At 46.8% G+C, this 25,655-nt stretch overlaps 1 protein-coding gene across 6 annotated transcripts in view; it reads right to left on the bottom strand.

The window, feature by feature from the left end:
• The window catches only part of SBNO1 (strawberry notch homolog 1), a 79,350-nt gene extending 57,057 nt beyond the window's left edge, over positions 1-22,293 (bottom strand). The window contains exons 1-4 of one of the 6 annotated variants that reach the window (XM_073021202.1): positions 22,114-22,293; positions 6,297-6,428; positions 3,412-3,510; positions 974-1,283 (exon numbers count right to left, since the gene is read on the bottom strand). In XM_073021202.1, the coding sequence (XP_072877303.1) occupies positions 974-1,283; positions 3,412-3,510; positions 6,297-6,428 (541 nt within the window). In that variant the 5' untranslated portion in view covers positions 22,114-22,293. Of the gene's footprint in view, positions 1-973; positions 1,287-3,405; positions 3,511-6,296; positions 6,429-21,705; positions 21,726-22,113 lie in introns of those variants that run through there. The other 5 variants (XM_073021201.1, XM_037995498.2, XM_073021200.1 and 2 more) reach the window with 5 other exon arrangements.
• Between the last annotated feature and the right edge of the window lie 3,362 nt (positions 22,294-25,655).

Here is a 25,655-nt window from a genome sequence, read left to right on the forward strand (position 1 = left end):
AGTGCAGTGGCCGGATCTCAGTTCACTGCAAGCTCCGCCTCCCGGGTTTACGCCATTCTCCTGCCTCAGCCTCCCGAGTAGCTGGGACTACAGGCACCCGCCACCTCGCCCAGCTAGTTTTTTGTAGTTTTAGTAGAGACGGGGTTTCACTGTGTTCGCCAGGATGGTCTCGATCTCCTGACCTCGTGATCTACCCGTCTCAGCCTCCCAAAGTGCTACGATCACCCATTCTTTTAGAATGCTCTTAGCCCTCTATTTCAGAAAAACACAAGCAGGCCGGGCATGGTAGCTCACGCTTGTAATCCCAACACCACTTTGGGAGGCTAAGGTGGGCAGACTGCCTGAGCTCAGGAGTTTGAGACCAACCTGGCCAACACAGTGAAACCCCGTCTCCAGCAAAAATACAAAAATTAGCTGGGCGTGGTGGCATGCTCCTGTAATCCCAGCTACTCGGGAGGTGGAGGCAGGAGAATGGCCTGAACCCCATGAGATGGAGGTTGCAGTGAGCGGAGACTGTACCACTGCACTCCAGTCTGGGTGACAGACTGAAAGTCCACCCCAAAAAAAGAAAAAAGAAATGTAGAATTGTGGGCTCTACTGAGAATCAGATTCTGCTTTCAAACAAGATCCACAGATGAGTCATAGGTAAATAAAGTGTAAGATGCACTGATTTGTAAAGGATTAAGAAAAATGTTAACTGACTACCTATAATATATAAAATTGGTAAGATTTCATGTTGCTAATGTAGCTACCTGATAATCCCAGGTATTTCACTTCAAAGCTAAACATTCTACCCAAGACATCTAAACTTTTGCTTCCCTTGAATTGTGTTAAAGACTGTTAAGTATGCAAAACAATGCAGATAAACACCCTTTAATGCCCAGTTCTTTAAAAACTCAAGCAAATGGTTTAACAAACACGCTGACATACCTTACCAAAGGGAGAAGGTTGATACTATTGAAAACAGACTTACTAGCTGCTGTTGCTACTGGCTGAGCAATATTAGCAGGTGGCTTTAGTTTCATGAGTTCATTAAGACTATTATTTTTCAGTAGATCCTTCAGCTGAACTTGGTCTTTTGAAGGTGCACAAGTCATGGCATTTCGTACTGTTGGTGCTGAGACTGACGGGCGTGTGCTTGCAGTAGTCTGGATAAACTTAGTTAAAGTGATGGTTTGCCTGTTGGTTGTTACAGGTGGTGTTTTAGTCATTACAATTGTAGATCCCAAGGGTGGAAGATGATTTATTTGATTCAGCACAAATGTTGTAGTAGATGGAGGCTGCTGCTAGACAGAAAACGAAAAATAATACACCACTGAAAAATGCTTTATTCTCTAATGAAGCTTATATCCATAAACCTGGAAGAACAACTAAAAATCTAAAATGTACTTTTATCATTGCTTTTTTCTTTCTTTGAAACATAGTCTCATTCTGTCACCCAGGCTGAAGTGTGATCATAGCTCACTGCAGCCTTGCCCAAGCAGGTTCAAGTGATTCTTGCACCTCAACCTCTCATGTAGCTGGGACTACAGGTGCAAGCCACAATGCGTGGCAAATTTTTTTTAGAGGTAAGAGTCTCACTATGTTGCTCAGGTTGGTCTCAAACTCCTGGACTCAAGCTATTATCCTACCTCAACCTCCTAAAGTGCTGGGATTACAGGCGTGAGCCACTGTGCCCAGTCTTGCCTAAATATTGGTACTTCATTTCTGATTTGATTAGCTACAAATTACCAAGTTAAAATGCACAACTTTGATGAAAAGAAGATATAGTAGTAATATAACCCTTTCTAAAACTGTCAGGGATGGCAAGCATAAAATGGAACTATCCCACACAAACCGAAAATAATACAACTAAGCCAGGCACAGTGGTGTGCACCTGCATTTCCAGCTCCTTGGGAGGGTGACACAGGAGGCTCACTTGATTTTAAGATCAGCCTTGGCAAAATAGCAAGACGCCCTCCCACCCCAACCTCCCCAAAAGACTAGTAACAAAGTTTCCAATGCCTTGATTGATGACATTTTCACCTTTTTCCTCCTCAACACTACTTGCTATTTCTCCATGTCTCCTTTAATAATGAGTCTTTAATAAAGAGTCTACTATTTACAATTTTTTTTTTCAGTATTTTGACTTGTCATCAACGAACATGCTATATATCTTGACATACAAATCTGTTTTTAAAAATATCTTTGTGGGGCTGGGAGCGGTGGCTCACACCTGTAATCCCTGAGGCAGGCACATTACCTGAGGTCTGGAGTTCAAGACCAGCCTGGCCAACATGGTAAAACCCTGTCTCTATTAAAGATACAAAAATTAGCCACGGCCTGGTGGTGGGCACTTACAGTCCCAGCGACTAGGGAAGCTGAAGCAGAAGAATTGCTTGAACCCGGGAGGCAGAGGTTGCAGTGAGCCAAGATGGCGCTACTGCACTCCAGCCTGGGCAACAAGGTGAGACTCTATCTCAAAAAAAAAAAAAAAAAAAAAAAATTGAAACAAGAACGAAAGAAATGTGTCACAAAATAGGAGGTAAGGGTAGGATATTGGGAAAGTGGCAAAAAGTAGAACGAGAGAGAGAAAACTATTTCACACTAAGAGGTTATTTTTTTATTATTATTATTATTTTTTTTTGAGACAGTCTCGCTCTGTCATCCAGCCTGGAGTGCAGTGGCTCCATTTCAGCTCACTGCAAGCTCCGCCTCCCAGGTTCACACCATTCTCCTGCCTCAGCCTCCCGAGCAGCTGGGACTACAGGTGCCCGCCACCACGCCCAGCTAATTTTTTGTATTTTTAGTAGAGACGGGGTTTCACCACGTTAGCCAGGATGGTCTCGATCTCCTGACCTTGTGATCCACCCGCCCCAGCCTCCAAAAGTGTTGGGATTACAGGCGTGAGCCACTGCGCCCAACCTCTTTTTTTTTATTTTTTGCTATGAAGTCTTGCTCTGTCACCCAGGCTAGAGTGCAGTGGTTTGGTCTCGGCTCACTGCAACCTCCACTTCCTGGGTTCATGAGATTCTCCTGCCTCAGCCTCCCAAGTAGCTATGACTACAGGTGTGCACCACCACACCCAGCTAATTTTTGTATTTTTAGTAGAGATACAGATGGGGTTTCACCATGTTGGCCAGGCTGGTCTTGAACTCCTGACCTCAAGTGATCCATCCACCTTGGCCTCCCAAAGTGCCAGGATTATAGGTATGAACCACCATGCACAGCCCGTTTCTTCTTTTATAGAGATGGGGTCTTGCCATTTTGCTCAAGCTGGTCTTGAATTCTTTGACTCAAGCAATCGTCCTACTTCAGCCTCTCAAAGTGCTGAGATTACAGGTGCGAACCACCACACCTGGCCATGTTTTCTCACTACAGTTCTAAACTATTTTAGAAGTAAGGATAAATCTAAATAATTCTTACCCTCACATTTAATAGTGCTGGAGTAGGTACAGTCTCTGGTTCTTGTTTAACAGGAACTGCTGCTTCCGTCTCCAAACCTAGTTCTAATGCACTAAGTGGCACTGACTAGAGAGAAAACAACATCAGACAAAATATAAAGGACAGCAGTAAATTCTGTTTCAAGGACAAGATTTGCATTTATTAAAAAATATCAAGCTTAACATTCAAACGGAGGTGAAATCACTAACAGCAGATATAATGTAACAATCTCTGCAAGCACAAGATCTCCACAAAACTATACTAACAATCCCTTTTTAAAAACATTTTTGTAGGCCGGGTGTGGTGGCTCATGCCTGTAATCCCAGCACTTTGGGAGGCTGAGGCAAGTGGATCATGAGGTCAGGAGTTTGAGACCAGCCTGGCCAACACAGAGAAACCCCATTTCTACTAAAATACAAAAATCAGCTGGGCTTGGCCGGGCATGGTAGCTCACGCCTGTAATCCCAGCACTTTGGGAGGCCAAGTCAGGTGGATCACAAGGTCAGGAGATCAAGACCATCCTGGCTGACACAGTGAAATCCCGTATCTATTAAAAATACAAAAAATCAGCCAAGTGTAGTGGTGGGCACCTGTAGTCCCAGCTACTCAGGAGGCTGAGGCAGGAGAATGGCATGAACCTGGGAGGCAGAGCTTGCAGTGAGTGGAGATCGCGCCACTGCATTCTGGCCTAGGCGACAGAGGGAGACTCAATTTCAAAAAATAAATATATAAATAAAACAAAAACATAAAAACATTAGCCAGGCGTGGCGGCAGGCGCCTGTAATCCCAGCTACTCGGGAGGCTGAGGCAGGAGAATTGCTTGAATCTGAGAGTTGGAGGTTGTAGTAAGCCAAGATCGTGCCACTGCACTCCAGTCTGGGTGACAGAGTGAGACTCTGTCTCAAAAACAAAAAAAAAAATTTTTTTTTAGTCTTTTTTTTTTTTTAAGGTCAGGTGGGAGTAGAGGAGAAACAAAGAAATCTGTAATTGGCTGTGATCAATTAGCTATAAACAACACTGCACTCGGACCAGTCTATTTTTTTATTTTTCAGAAACAAGGTCTTGCTCTGTCACCCAGGCTAAAGTACAGTGGCACGATAACAACTCACAATAGCCTCAAACTCCTGAGCTCAAGCGATCCTCCCACCTCAGCCTCCTGGGTAGCTGGGACATCAAGCACACACACCTACGGCCAGCTAATTTTATTTAACTTTTTTTTTTTTTTTTTTTTTTTTTTTTTGAGACGGAGTCTGGCTCTGTCGCCCAGGCTGGAGTGCAGTGGCGCAATCTCAGCTCACTGCAAGCTCCACCTCCTGGGTTTACGCCATTCTCCTGCCTCAGCCTCCCGAGTAGCTGGGACTACAGGCGCCCGCCACCTCGCCCGGCTAGTTTTTTGTATTTTTTAGTAGAGACAGGGTTTCACCGTGTTAGCCAGGATGGCCTCGATCTTCTGACCTCGTGATCCGCCCGTCTCGGCCTCCCAAAGTGCTGGGATTCAGGCTTGAGCCACCGCGCCTGGCCTTATTTAACTTTTTATAGAGACAAGGTCTCGCTACGTTGCCCAGGCTGATCTCAAACTCCTGGGCTCAAGCAATCCTTCAGTCTCAGCCTCCCTAAGTGCTGGGATTACTGGCATGAGACACCGTGCCCTGCCAGAATCTTACATTTTTGCTTTCAGAGAATGTATATGGTGAAGTTACAGAAGAATATCCCTAAATAATTAAACTACCATTAAGGAAATTAAAGATACTCCCACAAGAACACTAAACATCTCTTACACTGTCTGTACATTTATAATAATATCAAAGCAGAAAACAGTGTTATTTTTTGCCTCATAAATCAAAGTGAATACTCAACATAAAAATAACATTCAGCCGGGCACAGTGGCTCACACCTGTAATCCCAGCACTTTGGGAGGCTGAGGCAGGCGAATCACAAGGTCAGGAGTTCGAGACCAGCCTGAACAACATGGTGAAACCCCATCTCTACTGAAAATACAAAAATTAGCCAGGTGTGGTGGCCCACGCCTGTAATCCCAACTACTCAGGAGGCTGAGGCAAGAGAATTTTGAACCCAGGAGGCAGAGGTTGCAGTGAGCCGAGATGGCGCCACTGCACTCCAGCCAGGGCAACAGAGCGAGACTCTGTCTCAAAAAAAAAAAAAGGCCGGGCGCGGTGGCTCAAGCCTGTAGTCCCTGCACTTTGGGAGGCCGAGACGGGCGGATCGCGAGGTCAGGAGATCGAGACCATCCTGGCTAACACGGTGAAACCCCGTCTCTACTAAAAAATACAAAAAACTAGCCGGGCGCGGTGGTGGGCGCCTGTAGTCCCAGCTACTCTGGAGGCTGAGGCAGGAGAATGACGTGAACCCGGGAGGCGGAGCTTGCAGTGAGCTGAGATCCGGCCACTGCACTCCAGCCTGGGCACAGAGCAAGACTCCGTCTCAAAAAAAAAAAAAAAAAAAAAAAAAAAAAAAATTAACACATGTGTCTAAAATTAAGGCTTCACAAGTATATTTAAAATTGGGCCGAGTTTGGCTCGCACCTGTAATCCCAACACTTTGGGAGGCTGAGGTGGGCAATTGCTTGAGCTCAGGAGTTCAAGACCAGCCTGGGGCAACATGGCAAATGCTGTCTCTACAAAAAAGACAAACAATTAGCTGGGCGTGGTGGTGCGTGCCTATAGTCCCAGCTACTTAAGGGGCTGAGGCAGAAGGACTGCTTGTGCTTGGGAGGCTGAGGCTTCAGTGAGCCATGACTGCACCACTGCACTCCAGTCTGGGTCACAGAGTGAGACTATCTCAAAAAAAAAAAAAAAAAAAAAAGTACTGTAAGCGGAAATCACCAAGAAAGAGAGGCTTTGGAAAACTCTTACCTGCTGAACTGACGGGGTAGGCATTGGAGTTGCAAGCCCTGCATCTCCACCATCGATATCAAAGAGGTCATTCGGACTAATTCCACTCTCACTCAAAGCAGCAAGCAGTAAATCTTGCCCTGGTTCCACCATCTTTAAAATGAAATATTAAATATTAACATAAAAAACAAAAGTGACAAATATTAACTCCCCTCTAAACAATCCAACAATCTCTACTAGACCCATTCATTCAATATTAATGAAGAACCTGCCATGTGTCAGCCAAAGAGGATAAAAGAGAAATAGTCTTGGATCCCAAGCTCACACAAAAATAGAAAGGATAGAGAAGTACATAAATCATAGCACGAGTATATGTCTACAAAAGGCTACGGGAACAGAGAAGGAAATAATGAACTTTGTGGAAGCAGAGATGTTATAAAGATGACAAAGCAGCAGAGCCTCAGGGAATTATCAGGTATACCAGGATCCTCTGGACTATGCATTCAAAACATGGAGGCATGAAAGAATTTGACATGCTTTAAAAACTATGGCTGGAGACGGCAGGGCACATGGCTCACGTCTGTAATCCCAGCACTTCAGGAGGCTGAGGCAGGCGGATCACAAGGTCAGGAGATCGAGACCATCCTGGCTAACACGGTGAAACCCTGTCTCTATTAAAAATAGAAAAATTAGCCAGGCGTGATGGCAGGCGCCTGTAGTCCCAGGCACTCAGGAGGCTGCGGCAGGAGAATGGTGTGAACCCAGGAGGTGGAGTTTGCGGTGAGCCGAGATCGTGCCAGTGCACTCCGGTCTGGGCGACAGAGCCAGACTCCGTCTCAAAAAAAAAAAAAAAAAAAAAAAAAACTATGGCTGGAGGCCAGGTGCAGTGGCTCACACCTGTAATCCCAGCACACTGGGAGGCCAAGCCAGGTGGATCACCTGAGATCAGAAGTTTGAGACCAGCCTGGCCAAAATGGTGAAACCTTGCCTCTACCAAAAATACAAAAATTAGCCACACGTACTGGCGGGTGCCTGTAATCCCAGCTTCTCCAGAGGCTGAGGCAGGAAAAATCGCTTGAACCAAGAGGTGGAGGTTGCAGTGAGCCAAGATTGTGCCACTGCACTCCAGCCTGGGTGACAGAGCGAAACTGCATCTCAAAAAAAAAAAAAAAAAGAAAAGAAAAGAAAAGAAAAGAAAACAGAAAATCTCTGGAGTTAGTTCAACACGGCTATGGTATGGAAGCTCAGAACAGAAGTATGGGTCTCAGGCAGGAAATGGCAAGAGATGAAGACCTACAGCTTTGTACACCACGGTGGAGAGTCCACTTGCTCCTGTGGGAAACAGGGATTACTAACAAGTTTTCTGATTGAAGACTACTTGACACAGTAGATTTGTGACTTAGAAAGATTACTCATCTGGGCACTGTGGCTCAAGTCTGTAATCCCAGCACCAAAGTGGAGGTGCAGGAGATTAGCTTGAGGCCAGGAGTTCAAGACCTGCCTGGAGACCCCATATCTACAAAAAATTTTTTTTAATTAGCCAAGTGTGGTGGTGCAGGCCTGTTGTCCCAGCCACTTGGAAGGAACCTGAGCCTAGGAGTTGGAGACTGCAGGGAGCTGTGATGGCACCACTGCACTCCAGCCTGGGCTACAGAGTAAGACCCCCCCGCCCAACTCAGTAAAGAAAGAAAAAAATAGATTTGTCAACAGCAATGTGGAAACAAACTAAGAGGGGGCAGAACAAGACCTGGAGTAGAAAGACATCTTGGGAAACTGCCACAGCTGACCATGAGAGAGATGTATTATAACTGTATGGAGCAGAGAGAAGGGGAAATGGAATCCAAGATACTTAGGGCGCTAAATCCATCAGATTTAGCTTAAATACTCAAAATGGAAGCGAGAATATGAAGCACGCCAGAGAAAAAGTATGAGCTGATGAATGGTTAGAGCTAAGCCAAGAGAAAAGAAAAAATAAACGTTGAGCCTGGAAGACTTGAAGGACGAATTCTATGGAGTTTGATGGGGGCAGGGGGTTGGAGGGGACTAAAGCCAATTTAAAGTAGACAGATTTTAGTTTGGAGGTTTTTCCAACTATAATCTCAGGGGCCAAACTAAAGTATTCTGCTGCCACGGATTTTTCCCCATTTTATAGGGGGGATAAAGAGCTTTCTAAATTTTAACTTTTCTCATTAATTTCTCTGAAATAACCAATTTACATATACAAACATACTTATGAAAAATCTGTACTCTTCTTAGAAAACTAATTTCACGTTACATAAATATACTGATTTTCAGCTAGTCCATTTGTTCTGACTGTGATAAAATTAAATGTCAGTGTTTCGTGATGTCCTACAAAAATGGCATTAGCCAAGAGCACGATGAGCATGACTACGCAGTTTCGCTCTTGTTGCCCAAAGGGGAGTACAACGGCATGTCTCCGCTCACTGCAACCTCTGCCTCCTGGGCTGATGCTCCTGCCTCACCCTCCCAAGTAGTGCCCACCAACACGCCTGGTTAATTTTTGTATTTTTTTTTTTTTTGAGACAGAGTCTCACTTTGTCGCCCAGGCTGGAGTGCAGTGGTGCCATCTCAGCTCACTGCAAGCTCCGCCTCCTGGGTTCACGCCATTCTCCTGCCTCAGCCTCCGAGTAGCTGGGACGACAGGCGTGCATCACCACGCCCGGCTAATTTTTTGTATTTTTAGTAGAGACGGGGTTTCACCGTGTTAGCCAGGATGGTCTCGATCTCCTGACCTTGTGATCTGCCCACCTCGGCCTCCCAAAGTGCTGGGATTGCAGGCGTGAGCCACCACGCCCGGCAATTTTTGTATTTTTTAGTAAAGACAGGGTTTCACGATGTTGGCCAGACTGGTCTCAAACTCCTGACCTCAGGTGAACCACCCACCTTGGCCTCCCTAAGTGCTGGGATTACATGCCGTGAGCCACTGTGCCTGGCCTGAGCATGACTTCTAGCATGTAATAACTGTTTCAGGTGAAAGCATTTAACAAAGAAATCCTCTACTGTGTCTACGTCACCTACGTTTGTGTATCATTTAGACAGATGTTCTAATGGAAACATGAGTGAGTTTAAGGTGAAAACCAGATATCCAGAATGAAACTGAGGGCAGACCACTGTGTAAAAGGGTGGGAGGAAGAACAGATACCCCAAAGGAGATTTTTTGGAGACAGAGTCTCGCTCTGTTTCCCAGGCTGGAGTGCAGCGGTGCTCACTGCAAACTCCGCCTTCCAGGTCCAAGCAATTCTCCTGCCTCAGCCTCCTGAGTAACTGGACTACAGCCGCCTGCCACCACGCCCGGCTAATTTTTTGTATTTTAGTAGAGACGGGGTTTCATGGTGTTGCCCAGGCTGGTCTCAAACTCCTGGGCTCAGGCAGTCCGCCCGCCTTGGCCACCAAAGTGCTAGGATCACAGGTGTGCGCCACCACGCCCAGCCTCCCAAAGGAGATTTCTCCAGAATTTTCCAGAAAAATGAAAAGTAACCTAAGGAAGAAAACCATTTTGGGCAGGGAGTGAAGAAGGAAGGAAACAAGCCTAGCACAGTGTTAAATTCTTCATAAACATTATCATACTCAAGCCCAAAACAACCCTGAGTGAGATCGGTAATATAATTTAAGAGCTGAAACTGAGGATCAGAAAACTTAAATTATCTACCGAAGTTCACTCACGCAGGGAGTGGTAGAAGATTAGAAACTAGATAGATCAAACTCCCAAAGTCCATGAAGTTTTCTTTCCAATGAGTAGATGAAGTTGATGTTGGTAAACTACGATATTTCATTATTTCAGAATAAACGCCAGATTGAAATTAAAATTGGAGGGGGGATAAAGTATTAGACAGCAAGATATAAATAACATGAACTAAATGACAGAGGAAACAGGAGAAATGTCCTAATATAGATTTCAAATAAAGTTGTTTGCCTGATGACTTATGATTCAAAAAGAAGACCAAGTTAACTAATTTTTCTAATATACACGCATTTGACCGTACTTTTACAAATTATCCTACTGCATAATACGAACAAGTACCTAGAGCTCTAAATCAATGCTTTTAACATTTTCAATAATAAAATACTTCATTAAGACCAAAATACGGTCTTGGCCCACCGGCTACAGATAATCTTGACCCAGATTAATAGAACTCTGGAGACTATCAAAATGTCATCTCTTTAAAATAAAAACTGGAAACAATTTATTTATATATGAAACAGAAGTACATTGTTTTAATCCAGTGACTTCCAAAACTACAGATACAGAGCCCCTGCAGGCCACGGGATCCATCAGTCCACGAACTATACAACAAGCCCTATCTAATAATATTCAAAAGTGTAGAGATGCCATTAATCAATGAAATGCATATTCATTGCAAAGTATTAGTTCATGAGAGCTTTCTGAAATATGTTTTCTTAACAATGACCATTTAAGTACAAAAAAATTTTGCTGAGAAACTTTTTGATGTTCATGTAAGAAAGATAGCAATGGTTACAAATAACTATCGGTGACCAGCTTAGAACTCACTCACAGGAATCACAATTTGACTTAGCCATTCCAAAATGTATATGTATATATATGAAAATATGTTACACACCACATAGACAATTTTTACTGGTCAATTAAAAAAACACTTGAAGACACTCTAATCTGATGAATGACCTGGGAATAACAATGTCCGTAAAAGACACTGTCTTTTACAAGCTATTAATGAAACAGATTTTAATCTTAATATACATCTTATACATAAATGGAATACTAGGAATCATTTCTCAGCCAAACAGGCACAAATTCTCTATTTGTTCTTTTTTTGCAGGGTGAAGGAGGAAAAAGGGATAGAGAACATCTATCCCATTCTCTAACTCCATTAGGCAAAAACTCTTAGTATTTAATCATATTTCCACTCTGAAACTATTACAGACTCACAGAATTTTGGTGCTCAAGCTGAGCGCCCTTAAAAACATATTAGCCAATCTCCTCCTCATTCTACCAATAAGACCTGTTCACAAGAGGAAAAACATTTTCACTCTGAAGCCACAAAGCACAATATAAATGTTAAATACTGTGAGGTACAAGAGAACTGTGCTAGTGTGTCTACAAAGGAGTTCACAGACCTCAGATGACATTTACCATGGAGCAGTCTAACAAACCCAAGTTACTAACCACAGGTCTCTCTCTCTCAAACAATGGACAAAAAAAAAGAGTTCAATTTTTATCATAAATACATTTGAAAGCTGGGTGTGGTGACTCACACCTATAATCTGAGCACTTTGGGAGGCTAAGGAAGGAGGATCACTTCAGTCCAGAAGTCTGAAACCAGTCTGGGCAACAAAGGGAGACCCTGTTTCTTTTTCTTTTTTTTTGAGACAGAGTCTTGTTCTGTCGCCCAGGCTGGAGTGCAGTGGCGCGATCTCAGCTCACTGCACCCTCTGCCTCCCAGGTTCAAGCAATTCTCCTGCCTCACCCTCCCAAGTGGCTGGGACTACAGGCCCACACCACCACACCCAGCTAATTTTTGTACTTCTAGTAGACAGGGTTTCACCATGTTGGCCAGGATGGTCTCGATCTACTGACCTCGTGATCCACCCGCCTCAGCCTCCCAAAGTGCTGGGATTACAGGCATAAGCAACCACACCCAGCTGAGACCCTGTTTCTTAAAAATAAATAAAAAATAATAAAAATTTTAAAATGCTGGGCGCGGTGGCTCACCTGAGGTCATGAGTTTGAGACCATCCTGGCCAACGCGGTAAAACCTCGTCTCCTCTAAAAATACAAAAAATAGCCAGGCGTGGTGGTGGGCGCCTGTAATCCCAGCATTTCAGGAGGCTGAGGCAGGAGAATCGCTTGAACCCGGGAGGCAGAGGTTGCAGTGAGCCAAGATCATACCACTGCACTCCAGCCTGGGTGACAGAGCAAGATTCCGTCTCAAAAAAATAACTAAAAACAAACCTCAAAAAATTAGCTGGGCGCAGTGACATGTGGCTGTGGCCAAGCTACTTGGAAGGCTGAGACAAGAGGATCCCTTGAGCCTAGTAGGTTGAAGCTGCAGTGAGGCATGTTCATGGCACTGCATTCCAGGCTGGGTGACAGAGTGAGACCCTGTGCCCCAAAAATGAAAAATAAACAAATGCATTTGAAAACATGACCTATTTCAAAATAGTACACCTCTGAAAACTTCTATGATAAATAAGACACAAAGCAAGCCATAGCAGTAGAGAAAAACTAAGAGCTAGTTTTAGCAGGAAGAGAATACTGAGAAACAATAGCCAACCAGAAGAATGAAAGGATACAGTTCCCATTCAGAATACCAACACAGAAAGTTACTAAGGGGGACAAGGTTCCTCTTGCTCAGACCTACAACGAATCTCTACAGCTCTGAGCAGACATGAGGGATATGTCCACAACAGCAGTAGCACACCACAGTGGCTGAGGAGATTATCGAGTTGGACAAAATACCTAGGTTCAAATACTGGCCGCACTGCCCACCAGTAGTATGATATGGTCAAGTGAGAACCTCTCTGACTCAGTTTCCTCATCTTAAAATAATATAAATAGAACTTCCTTCATAGGATTGCTGTGTCAAGTAAATGTGATAATATCAGGAGTAAGTAAATGTTAACTACTAGCTAGCTACTATCATTTTTTTTTTTTTTTTGAGACGGAGTCTCGCTCTGTCCCCCAGGCTGGAGTGCAGTGGCCGGATCTCGGCTCACTGCAAGCTCCGCCTCCCGGGTTCACGCCATTCTCCTGCCTCAGCCTCCCGAGTAGCTGGGACTACAGGCGCCCGCCACCTCGCCCAGCTAATTTTTTTTTTTGTATTTTTAGTAGAGACGGGGTTTCACCGGGTTAGCCAGGATGGTCTCGATCTCCTGACCTCGTGATCCGCCCGTCTCGGCCTCCCAAAGTGCTGGGATTACAGGCTTGAGCCACCGCGCCCGGCCTATCATTTTTATATATATTAGTATTTCATCCAAAAAAGATGTTTACTCCCACATCACTGATTCAGCACTTTATTCCCCAGAATACAAACTTTGTTAGCAATCCATTAAATAATTAACTTTCATACTAGTCTTTGGGTTTTTTTGTTTGTTTTTTTGAGATGGAGTCTCGTTCTATCACCCAAGCTGGAGTGCAATGGCACCATCTCGGCTCACTGCAACCTTGAATATGCCCGGCTGGGTTCAAGCGATTCTCCTGCCTCAGACTCCAGAGTAGCTGGTATTACAGGCATGTGCCACCACGCCCAGCTAATTTTTTTGTGTTTTTAGTAGAGACGGGTTTTACCATGTTGGCCAGGCTGGTCTCAAACTCCTGACCTCAAGTGATCCATCCGCCTCAGCCTCCCACAGTGCTGGGATTACAAGCATGAGCCACCGTGCCCTGCCCATATTAATTATATAAAATACTAGTCCCTTTTTATCTAGAACTGTTACTGCTACACATCCAACTTGACCAATCAGTTATTAAATCTAGAACAAACTGGTGGACATTTTTAAATGTGCACAGATAGTATCACTTAGCAAATATCTTCACCTTAGCTAATAACAAAAAGGATTTTTTTCTCCTTAGAGTGCTAAGCATGTCTGATTCAAGATTCAGCTTTATCTATTTTTATGCAGCTGTGGTATGACTGACATTTAGTTTAAGAATTTTAAGATAATGGGGTCGGGCACGGTGGCTCACGCCTGTAATCCCAGCACTTTGGAGGCCGAGGTGGGCAGATCACCTGAGGTCAGGAGTTCGAGACCAGCCTGACCAAATGGAGAAACCCCATCTCTACTAGAAATACAAAATTAGCTGGGTGTGGTGGCGAATGCCTGTAATAGCAGCTACTTGGGAGGCTGAGGCAGAAGAATCACTTAAACCTGGGAGGCGGAGGTTGCAGAGAGCCGAGATCGTGACACTGCACTCCAGCCTGGGCAACAAAAGTGAAACTCTGTCTTCAAAAAAAAAAAAAAAAAAAAAAAAGAATTTTAGGATAATGATCCAGTTAGAGATACAGTTCATCAACATATATTAAGTGTCTACTGTGTGCAGTAGACACTTAAGGGCATCAGGAGAAAGAAACAGCTGTTACCAATAAGTTAGTTTACAAGAATTTCCTTTACCTAAAAGAATGTAATCTAGGCTGGGCGCGGTGGCTCACGCCTGTAATCCCAGCACTTTGGGAGACCGAGGCGGGTGGATCACAAGGTCAGGAGATGGAGACGACGGTGAAACCCCGTCTCTACTAAAAATACAAAAAATTAGCCGGGCACGGTGGCAGGCATCTGTAGTCCCAGCTACTCAGGAGGCTGAGGCAGGAGAATGGCATGATCCCGGGAGACGGAGCTTGCAGTGAGCCGAGATCGCGCCACTGCACTCCAGCCAGGGGGACAGAGCAAGACTCTGTCTCAAAAAAAAAAAAAAGAATGTAATCTGGTCTGGGCACAGTGGCTCACACCTGTAATCCCAGCACTTTGGGAGGCCGAGATGGGCAGATCACCTGAGGTCAGGAGTTCAAGACCTGACCAGCCTGTGAACATGGGGTAAAACCCCATCTCTACTAAAAATACAAAAAGTAGCCAGGCATGGTGGCGCGCGCCTGTAATAAGAGGCTGAGGCAGGAGAATCACCAGAACCCAGGGGGTGAAGGTTGCAGTGAGCTGAGATTGCGCCTCTGCACTCCAGCCCAGGCGACAGAGCGGGACTCCATCTCAAAACAACAAACAGCCAGGTATGGTGGCTCACGCCTGTAATCCTAGCACTTTGGGAGGCTGAGGCAGGCAGATCACGAGGTCAAGAGATTGAGACCATCCTGGCCAACATGATGAAACTCCATGTCTACTAAAAATACAAAAACTAGCTGGGCATGGTCGCGGGTGCCTGTAGTCCCAGCTACTCAGGAGGCTGAGGCAGGGGAACCGCCTGAACCCGGAAGGTGGAGGTTACAGTGAGCTGAGGTCGCACCACTGCACTCCAACGTGGTGAAACAGCGAGACTCCATCTCAAAAACGAACAAAACAAAAACAACAAAGAATGCAACCTGTACTTTTCAACACCTGCCCTTCACAGGACCTTGCTTGGTCAAGTACCCCACTGCAAAACCTGCAGGAAGAAGATACTTACAAAGGAATGTGCAAATTATATACAAAGCCACAAAAGTCCCTTACAAAAGCAATACACAAATAATTGAGTTGGGGGGAATTAAACGACTTTCTTGATTATCACTAGTCAAATTCAGACGATCAATTGTCTTGATTCTCACTACAGGCTGAGTTTCCCGTATCTGAAACTTGGAACCAGAAGTGACCCAGGGTTTTTGTATTTTGGAATACCTGCACATACATAATGAGGTATCTTAGAGATGGAACCCAAGTCTAAACACAAAATACACTAATGTTTCATATACACCTGATACACACAGCCTGAAGATAATTTTATACAATACCTTAAAACATAAACAAAGTGTTGACTGCATTTTGGACTGTGATCACTCATGTGAGGTCAAGAGTGGAATCTCCCGCTTGTGGCATCACGTCAGTGCTGAGAGTTTCAGATTTTGAACATCTCAGATTTTGAATATTCAGATTAGGGATGCTCAACCCATGTATGGCTGGGCTTTTTTCTTTTAACCCTCAAGATAACCATGAGTATCAAATGCTAACCCATTATCCCTTTGTCACAGTTAAGAAACTAAGGCTTAGAAAAATGAAATACAACAAAGTAACAACAAAGTGAGCTTGGAATAGAACTACAAATTCAGAAGGTCTGACACCACAGTCACTCCAAGATCCTGTACTCCCAACCCTGTTCCAGTACTTTTCAAACTACTGATCACAACACATTAGCAGGTTGTGAAATCAATTTAGTGTTTTGTTTTGTTTTTTGAGACAGAGTCTTGCTCTGTCACCCAGGCTGGAGTGCAGTAATGAGATCTTGGCTCACTGCAAGTTCTGCTTCCCGGGTTCAAGTGAGTCTCCTGCCTTAGCCTGCTAAGTAGCCAAGACTATAGGTGCCCGCCACTATGCCCAGCTAACTTTTTTGTATTTTTAGTAGAGACAGGGTTTCACTGGGTTAGCCAGGATGGTCTTGATCTCCTGACCTCATGATCAGCCCGCCTCGGCCTCCCAAAGTGTCAGGATTACAGGCATGAGCCACTCCGCCCAGTCTACTGTATCAGCATTTTAAAATATCTCAGTATAGGCTGACTGCAGTGGCTCACTCCTGTAATCCCAGCACTTTGGGAGGCCAAGACGAGATCACTTGAAGCCAGGAGTTCGAGACCGGCCTGGCCAACACATACACTGGTTAACGTATACATACACGTCTTTACTAAATACACAAAAAAATTAGCTGGGCGTGGTGGCACACCTGTAATCCCAGTTACTTGAAATGCTGAGGTGGGAGAATCACTTGAACCCAGGAGGCGGAGGTTGCGGTGAGCCAAGATTGCACTCCTGCACTCCAGACTGGGCAACGGAGCAAGACTCCGTCTCAAAAAATATATATATATATATATTTATATGTGTATATATACATACACTAGGTCACAATGTAAACCACATTTCTTACTGCGGGATGCAATAAAAATATTTGAAAGCCATGGCTGTAATCTATATATTGCCTCCCAATAAATAAGTTAATTTGATATGTTTCATACCATATCTTATTTGTAAAAGAGAATTCCTGATCTTCAAGAGCCCATCCTTTCCATTTAAGGAAATTTCAGTGGAATCTCTAAGGTTGTCTTATTACTTGGTGAGTTCAAGCCACAACAAATTGGATCTGTCAATTAGCATATAAAAACAAAGATAACTGCAAAAACTTTAGGACTACATCATTTAAGACAGTTATTAATTGGTGTTTAATGCAAAAGTAATTACTCTTAAAAATTATCTTTGGCCAGGCATGGTGGCTCAAGCCTGTAATCCCAGCAGTTTGGGAGGTCATCTGAGGTCAGGAGTTCGAGACCAGCCTGGCCAACATGGTGAAATCCCGTCTCTACTGAAAATACAAAAAAAATTGGCCAGGCATAGTGGTGGGCGCCTATTAATCCCAGCTACTTGGGACGCTGAGGCAGGAGAATTCCTTGAACCTGGGATGCAGAGCTTGCAGGTGAACCAAGGTTGCGCCATCGCACTCCACCCTGGATGACAAGACAGAAACACCGTCTCAAAAAAAAAAAAAAAAAGGGCCGGGCGCGGTGGCTCAAGCCTGTAATCCCAGCACTTTGGTAGGCCAAGGCGGGCGGATCACAAGGTCAGGAGATCGAGACCATCCTGGCTAACACGGTGAAACCCCGTCTCTACTAAAATCACAAAAAACTAGCCGGGCGAGGTGGCGGGCGCCTGTAGTCCCAGCTACTCGGGAGGCTGAGGCAGGAGAATGGCGTAAACCCAGGAGGCGGAGCTTGCAGTGAGCTGAGATCCGGCCACTGCACTCCAGCCTGGGCAACAGAGCGAGACTCCGTCTCAAAAAAAAAAAAAAAAAGGCAAAGTATGGGAACCTACAGAGCCTCATGGAATGTGCGGTTACTCAGTAAGTCTACTCCTGAGTGTTCTCCATCTTCACAGGTGGTAAGTCACAAATCAAAGCTCAATTTAGATGCTAAGAAATGCCCAGACATATCTGTAGCTAAACTCTTTGAGACAAACCACTTTTTTTTTTCTTTTGAGACAGAGTCTCGCTGTGTCACCAAAGCTGGAGTACAGTGGCCCAATCTCGGCTCACTGCAACCTCTGCCTCTCGGGTTCAAGTGATTCTCCTGCCTCAGCCTCTGAGTAGCTGGGATTACAGGCGCGGGTCTCCACACCCATCTAACTTTTTGCATTTTTAATAGACAGGGGTTGTTAGCCAGGATGGTCTGGATCTCCTGCCCTCGTGATCCACCAGTCTTAGCCCCCCAAAGTACTGGGATTACAGGCATGCACCACTGAGCTCAGTAGAGGCAAACCACTTTTTAAAGCAAAAAATGAATCTGCACGCTGCTCCTTTTTAAACAGTACTTTCAGCAAGGCACTTAAAACACACAGGCTGGGCACAGTGGCTCACACCTGTAATCTCAGCACTTTGGGAGGCCAAGGTGGACAGACCACCAGATCAGATCAAGACCATCCCGGCCATCATGGTGAAGTCCCGTCCCTATTAAAAATACAAAAATTGGCCAGACGCAGAGACTCACGTCTATAATCCCAGCACTTTGGGAGGCTGAAGCAGGCAGATCACAAGGTCAAGAGATTGAAACCATCCTGGCCAAAATGTGAAAACCACGTCTCCACTAAAAATACAAAAATTAGGCCAGGCGCGGTGGCTCACACCTGTAATCCCAGCACTTTGGGAGGCCAAGTCGGGTGGATCACGAGGTCAGGAGATCGAGACCATCCTGGCTAACATTGTGAAACCCTGTCTCTATTAAACATACAAAAAATTAGCCAGGCGTGGTGGCAGGCATCTGTAGTCCCAGCTACTCAGGAGGCTGAGGCGGGAGAATGGTGTGAACCCGGGAGGCGGAGCTTGCAGTGAGCTGAGATAGCGCCACTGCACTCCAGCCTGGACAAAAGAGTGAGACTGTCTCAAACAAAACAAAACAAAACAAAACTTAGCCAGTGGTGGCACACACCTGTAATCCCAGTTACTTTGGGGGCTAAGGCAGGAGAATAGCTTGAACCTGGGTGGCGGAGGTTGCGGTGAGCAGAGATCACACCACTGCACTCCAGCCTGGGCGAAAGAACAAGACTCTGTCTCAAAAAAATAAAAAATAAAAAATTTTTAAGAAGGCTGGGTGTGGTGGCTCACGCCTGTAATCCCACACTGGGAGGCTGAGGTGGGTGGATCACCTCAGGTCGAGAATTCAAGAACAGCTTGACCAACGTGCAGAAACCTCGTCTCTACTAAAAATAGAAAATCAGCCAGGCATGGTGGCTCATGCCTGTAATCCCAGCTACTCAGGAAGCTGAGGCAGGAGAATCGCTTGAACCAGGAGGCGGAGGTTGCGGTGAGTCAAGATCACGCCATTGCACTCCAGTCTGGGCAACAAAAGCAAAATTCCATCTCAAAAAATACATAAACAAACAAATAAAAATATAAAAAGTAACTGGGTGTGGTGGCATGTACCTGTAATCCCAGCTACTTGGGAGGCTGAGGCAGGAGAATCGCTTGAACCAGGGAGTGGGAGGTTGCAGGGAGCCGAGATCACCCTGCTGCACTCCACCCTGGTGACAGAGCGAGGCAGTCGGAAAAAAAATTACAAAATTGCCTGACATATAACCGCATTCAATGAATGAATGAATAGTAGGCCACTAACTCAGTCTCTCCCCTTTAGCAACTAAAGTTAAGTTTTATTTAAGATTCTGAGGCCGGGCGCGGTGGCTCACACTTGTAATCCCAGCACTTTGGGAGGCCAAGGCAAGTGGATCACCAGGTCAGGAGTTTGAGACCAGCCTGGCCAATATGGTAAAACTCCGTCTCTACTAAAAATATGAAAATTAGCCGGGCATGGTGGCACGCACCTGTAGTCCCAGCTACTCGGGAGGCTGAGGCAGGAGAATCGCTTAAACCCCGGAGGCGGAGGCTGCAGTGAGCCAAGGTTGTGACACTGCACTCCAGCCTGGGCGACACAGCGAGACTCCACTTCAAAAAAAAAAAAGATTCTGATGGGGGGCCAGGGGTGGTGGCTCACGGCTGTAATCCCAGCACTCTGGGAGACAGAGGTGAGAGGATCACTTGAGACCAGCCTGGCCAACAGGGTGAAACTCCTTTCTGCCAAATATATAAAAAAAATTAGCCAGGTGTGGTGGTGCATGCCTGCAATCCCAGCTACTAGGGAGACTGAGGCAGGAAAATCGCTTGAACCCGGAAGGCAGAGGTTGCGGTGAGCCGAGTTCGTACCACTGCCTTCCAGTCTGGGTAACAAAGTGAGACACTGTCTCAAAAAAAAAAAAAAAAAGATTCTGAAGGGGCCAGGCACAATGGCTCATGACTGCAATCCCACCACTTCGGGAAGCGGAGGTCTGACGATTGCTTGAGGCCAGTAGCTGCCTCCCAATATGGTGAGACCCCTGCCTCTCTACAAAAAAATTTTAAAAATCAGCTGCTGTAGTGATGCACATCTGTAGTCCCAGCTACTCCGGAGGCTGAAGTGGGACGATCGCTTGAGCCCAAGAGTTCAAGCTGCAATGAGCTATGTCCACGTCACTGCACTCCGGCTTGAGCAACAGAGGGGGACCCTGTCTCAAAAATTTAAAAATAACATAAATATTATAAAGCCAATTATATGGAACAAAGTTGGAATGGAATATAAAATGTAGAAGCCAGAGGAAAAAAGTAAAGTCGTCTCCCATAGGAAAAATTTTGGAAACAACTTCTCTAAAAGATGAGAGAAAATGTTCCCTTTCTTGCAAAATTAATGTCCCACTCAAGTCACCAGTAGGAAATTCTGCTATTTTCTGTGCAACGATGATAGCTTTCCCCACGCTTATGAAAACCAATTCTGATTGCTACAAAATATGGTGGAAAATAGAATCCCTCTGTACAGTCAGCTCACAGAATTGTCTGCAAGTGTTAAGTCAATTCCTGCTGGGGCACTCTGGATTTGACAGCTCTCTGTACCCTCCTGGCTGACTCTTTAGAAGCCATATTCCATGCCTAATTCTGTCTGTCTGAAATATATGAAACATTTAACTCAACATAAAATGATAATAGCCAACTTTCAAAGGTCAAAGGGGACCAGTTTATAACCTTCCCTCAACACGTGTTCAGTACAAACTTCCGGGTGCACCTACAATTGGCTGCAAAATTCAATGGATAAAAACGTTGCTTTGTTTGTCTCTCATTTTCTGGCCCGTTCTTTTCCCACGTTTCTCAACCAGCGACTCCCCAAAACAAAAGACTCCCACAGTAAACGGAGCACTCACATGAAAAAAGCTTCTCTGTGCGAGGATCAAGTTAGTGGTCCGCAAACATTAACCAAACAGAAGCACAAAGCAAGGGTGGGAAGGGGAGGAGCTAGATGCCAGGGTAAGGAAACAATCAGAAGGGTTTAGGAACATCCAAATCTCCTCAGCGGTTAAACCGAACCCAAGCCACTTCTGGGAAACCACCGGTATCCACTGCTTTGGGGAACTCTGGATGCTCGTTATCCCAAACGCTCTCAAAGTAGGCAAATTCCCAACTGCCGTTCCCCTCCGTGTGTATTCTTAGAGACGGTCTGGGAGGTGAGCTCGCCCGCCGAGGCAGAACTACGCGAGTCGCCGAGAGAGGCGTGAAGGGAGCCTGCACGTGTCCACCGCGGCTTCCCTACCGCCCCAAGAGTGGGGCATGCACGAGACCGCCACTGTGGGGTTCAGATTTAGGAAGGACGACCCTGTCGCCTGCCTCCCTCCCTCGCCCAGAGCCGGGAGCAATGCTGGGGCAGGAGAGAGGACTTGGGAAGGATCTGAACCTTACTTTCCCCGCGGGTCCCGGACCCGCAGCCCCCGGGTGTGAGGCGGAAGCCAAAGGGGCGAACCCAGAGGAGTCAGCGTGCACGGACCCTGCCCCGCGGTCCAAGGGGGGGTGCCTCCGGCCCGGGACAGCGGGGCTCCCCGGAGCCCGAAAGCCCCATGAGCGGCGACAGCAGGGCCCTGCGCTGACGAGCGGAGGAAGCGGGTACAACGGCGCCGCCGCCGGGACCAAGCCCCGAGGGCCCCGGAGCGCGCGGCCGCGGGGGGCGGCGAGCGGCGAGGGAGGCCCCAAGCCGGGGCGAGGTGTCTGTCCCCCCAACTGGCCCCGCACGGCCCCCCGAGGAGGGTGGGAGTGGGAGGCTGTCCGGGAGGGGGAGTGTGGAAGGAGAAAAGAGCCAAGGGAAGGACTTACTTTCCCCGCGGGACCCGGTGCCAGGACAGTTCCTCCTAGGAGGTGCGAGTTTGAAGGACCGGAGGCGACTGGAGCGGAGGCGGCGGTGGCGGCGGCAGCAGCGGCGTCCGGCTCTGCCTACCTCCCCGCCGCCATTTTGACGCCCCTCCCCCAGCCCCCCCGCCCCGCCGGGAGGGGCGGGGGAGGGGCAACGGATGAGGCGCCGCGCGCACGCAGCGCCTTCACGTGACTTCCTCCCTCCCCCCCCACCCGCTTCTCTGTGCCTCTCTCCGCCCCGCCTCCCTCCTAGGTGAAAGAAGATGATTCCCCCCCATCTTGACCACCCCCCAGCTTTCGCCGCCAAACACGGACTACGCCGGCTCTCCTCGGCCCGGTACCAGTTGTTGGATCCAAGAGAATTCCGGAACCCAAACGGTCCATTACCGCGGCTCTGGGGTGGGCGAGGGGTGAGGGGGCCGGGTTTCCGAGAAGGGGGAGGGGGGAAGGCGAAGGCCACCTAGGAGAGTCACATGACTACTGTTTCCGCCGGCGCTCACGGAGAGCTCGCGGTAATTCTGTTTCTCCGCCCTTTTTTCCCCCGCGGCCTGTCGGGAAGAAGGTCCCTGTGCCAGGGCTACCGGGAGGTCGGCCGGAGGGCCGCGCGCATGCGCCCCGCGCCTGCTTTCAAACTCAGGCTGAGGAGGGCCTGGAGCTATTTTCAGAACCTGTTAGGGTGGGCAGCTACGGCCCAGGAAGTTACCTAGCAGCGTTTCTGTCACTTGGAAAATCTCTTCGTTACCTAGTTAGTGCTAGAAACAAAATGTTTACATATTCCTTGCTTGTTAGGCTCGCTCAAAGCACTTTTTTGGCAGTGAAACCTCAAGTAACCCGGAGCCCTCGGCGTGTCCACGGCTAGAATCAGAGCCTAAGGCGTGTGAGCTCAGCCATCCCACGCCTGTCTTCTTGCTTACCCGCAAGCCGAACACACCGGGGCTCCCAGTTAATGAATACTGAAGTGTAGGGCTGTCCCCACTGCTTCTCACTTCCTTGTTTTCATCTTTTCGTTTTTATTAAGCTACCTAACGCAATAAACATATTACCTTGTTGGTAACCCTTTTGTAAAGTCATTCTGAAAGGGCTGTTTGACTCCGTTGCTTGGGTAATAAGCACGCCTGGGTGATTCTTGCCCCCTACTGGCTGCGCATCCTACAAGCCTTGTACTGAAAGCAAACCAAGTAGCTGGAACAGTTGGAGGTTACAGTGTGAACTCTTCTAGAGACAGTATTCGGGGAATGAAAGGAAAAAGTAGGCACAGAAAGAATAGGAAACTTTAGTGTTTGTACACATAAATATGTATTATATATCTATGTATACGTTTATAAATATTTTTAAAGTGATGACTAATCGCTTTGCTAATCACATTATTTCATTTAATCCTCTCACACACGTAGGAAAAAAACCTATAAAGACAAAAATATTTTAGACCGGGCGCAGTGGCTCACGCCTGTAATCCCAGCACTTTGGGAGGCCGAGGTGGGCAGACTACCTGAGGTCAGGAGTTCCAGACCAGCCTGGCCAACATGGTGAAACCCCATCTCTGCTAAAAATACAAAATGTAGCCGGGCGTGGTGGTGGGCACCTGTAATCCCAGCTACTCGGGAGGCTGAGGCAGGAGAATCGCTTGAACCCAGGAGGCGGAAGTTGCTGTGAGCCTAGATCGTGCCATTGCACTCCAGCCTGGGCGACAGATCGAGAATCCGTCTAAAAAACAATCAAAAAACAAACTTTAGGCACAGGCCAGGTGTGGCGGCTCACGCCTCTAATCCCAACACTTTAGGAGGCTGAAACGGGGATCTCAGCCAGCCAGGAGTTTGAGACCAGACTGGGTAACAAAATACAACCTCATCTCGACAAAAAATTTATTTTATTTTTGTTTTTGTTTTGAGACAGAGTGTCGCTCTGTTGCCCAGGCTGGAGTACTGTGGCACGATCTCCGCTAACTGCAAGCCCTGCCTCCTGGGTTCACGCCATTCTCCTGCCTCAGCCTCCCGAGTAGTGGGACTACAGACGCCCACCACCACGCCCGGCTAATTTTTTATATTTTTAGTAAAGACGGGGTTTCACCATGTTAGCCAGGATGGTTGCCGTCTACCTCATGATCCGCCCGTCTGGGCCTCCCAAAGTGCTGGGATTACAGGCATGAGCCACCACGCCCAGTCTCGACAAAAAACTTGTAATTAGCCAAGTGTGATACCTAGTCCCAGCTACTCAGGAGGCTGAGGTAGGAGAATCACTTGATTGCCAAGAAGTTTGAGGCTACAGTGAGCAATAATCGTGCCACTGCACTCCAGGCTGGGGAACAAAGTGAAACTCTATTTTTTTAATTTTTTTTTTTTTTTTTTGAGACAGAGTTTTCCTCTTGTTGCCCAAGCCGATTTGCAATGGCATGATCTCAGCTCACTGCAACCTCCACCTCCCAGATTCAAGCGATTCTCCTGCCTCAGCCTACCGAGTAGCTGGGATTACGGGTGCCCACCATGACGCCTAGCTAATTTTTTGTATATTTAGTAGAAGCAGGGTTTCACCATGTCAGCCAGACTGGTCTCAAACTCAGGTGATCTGCGCACCTCAGCCTCCCAAAGTGCTGGGATTACAGGCGTGAGCCACTGCACCGGGCCTTATTTATTTATTTATTTATTTGTTGAGACGGGGTCTCACTCTATCTCACCCAGGCTGGAGTGCAGTGGTGCGATCTCGGCTCACTGCAGCCTCTGCTTCCCAGGTTCAAGCAATTCTCCTGTCTCAGCCTCCCGAGTAGCTGGGACTATAGGCGTGTGCCACCACACCCAGCTAGTTTTGTATTTTTAGTAGAGATGGAGTTTCACCATATTGGCCAGGCTGGTCTCAAACTCCTGACCTCAGGTGATCCACCTTCCTCAGCCTCCCAAAGTGCTGGTAGTACAGGCATGAGCCACTGTGCCTGGCAAAACTCTGTCTGAAAAAAAAAAAAAAAAAAATTCTTAGGCTTGCAACTGACAGTGATGTTACACCACATTCTATTGGTTAACAAGGCAGCCAAGTTCGACTCGGGAAAGGCAACACAAGGGTATGACTAGTGGGAAGTGTTGTTCACTGGAGGCCACCAAAGTAAATCATAAAGAATTTTGAGGGTGAGGGACTTTTGGGACATCCAAGTGGAGATACTTAGGAAGCAACTGAACTCTACAGCTTGGGGATCCAGATGGAGATTAATGTGAGATGAGATAAAACTATACTAGGAGAGGCTAGGCACAGTGGTTCACACCTGTAATCCAGGCACTTTGGGAGGCAAAGGTGTGTGGATCACCTGAGGTCAGGAGTTCAAGACCAGCCTTGCCAACATGGTGAAACCCTGTCTCTACTGAAAATACAAAAATTAGCCAGGTGTGGTGGTGGGCACCTGTAATCCCAACTACTTGGGAGGCTACGGTAGGAGAATCACTTGAACCCAGGAGGTGGAGATTGCAATGAGCCGAGATCATGCCACTGCACTCCAGCCTGGGCAACAGAGACTTTGTCTAAAA

The sequence above is a fragment of the Chlorocebus sabaeus genome, chromosome 11, assembly GCF_047675955.1.
Source record: "Chlorocebus sabaeus isolate Y175 chromosome 11, mChlSab1.0.hap1, whole genome shotgun sequence".
Classification (NCBI taxonomy): Eukaryota; Metazoa; Chordata; class Mammalia; order Primates; family Cercopithecidae; genus Chlorocebus; species Chlorocebus sabaeus.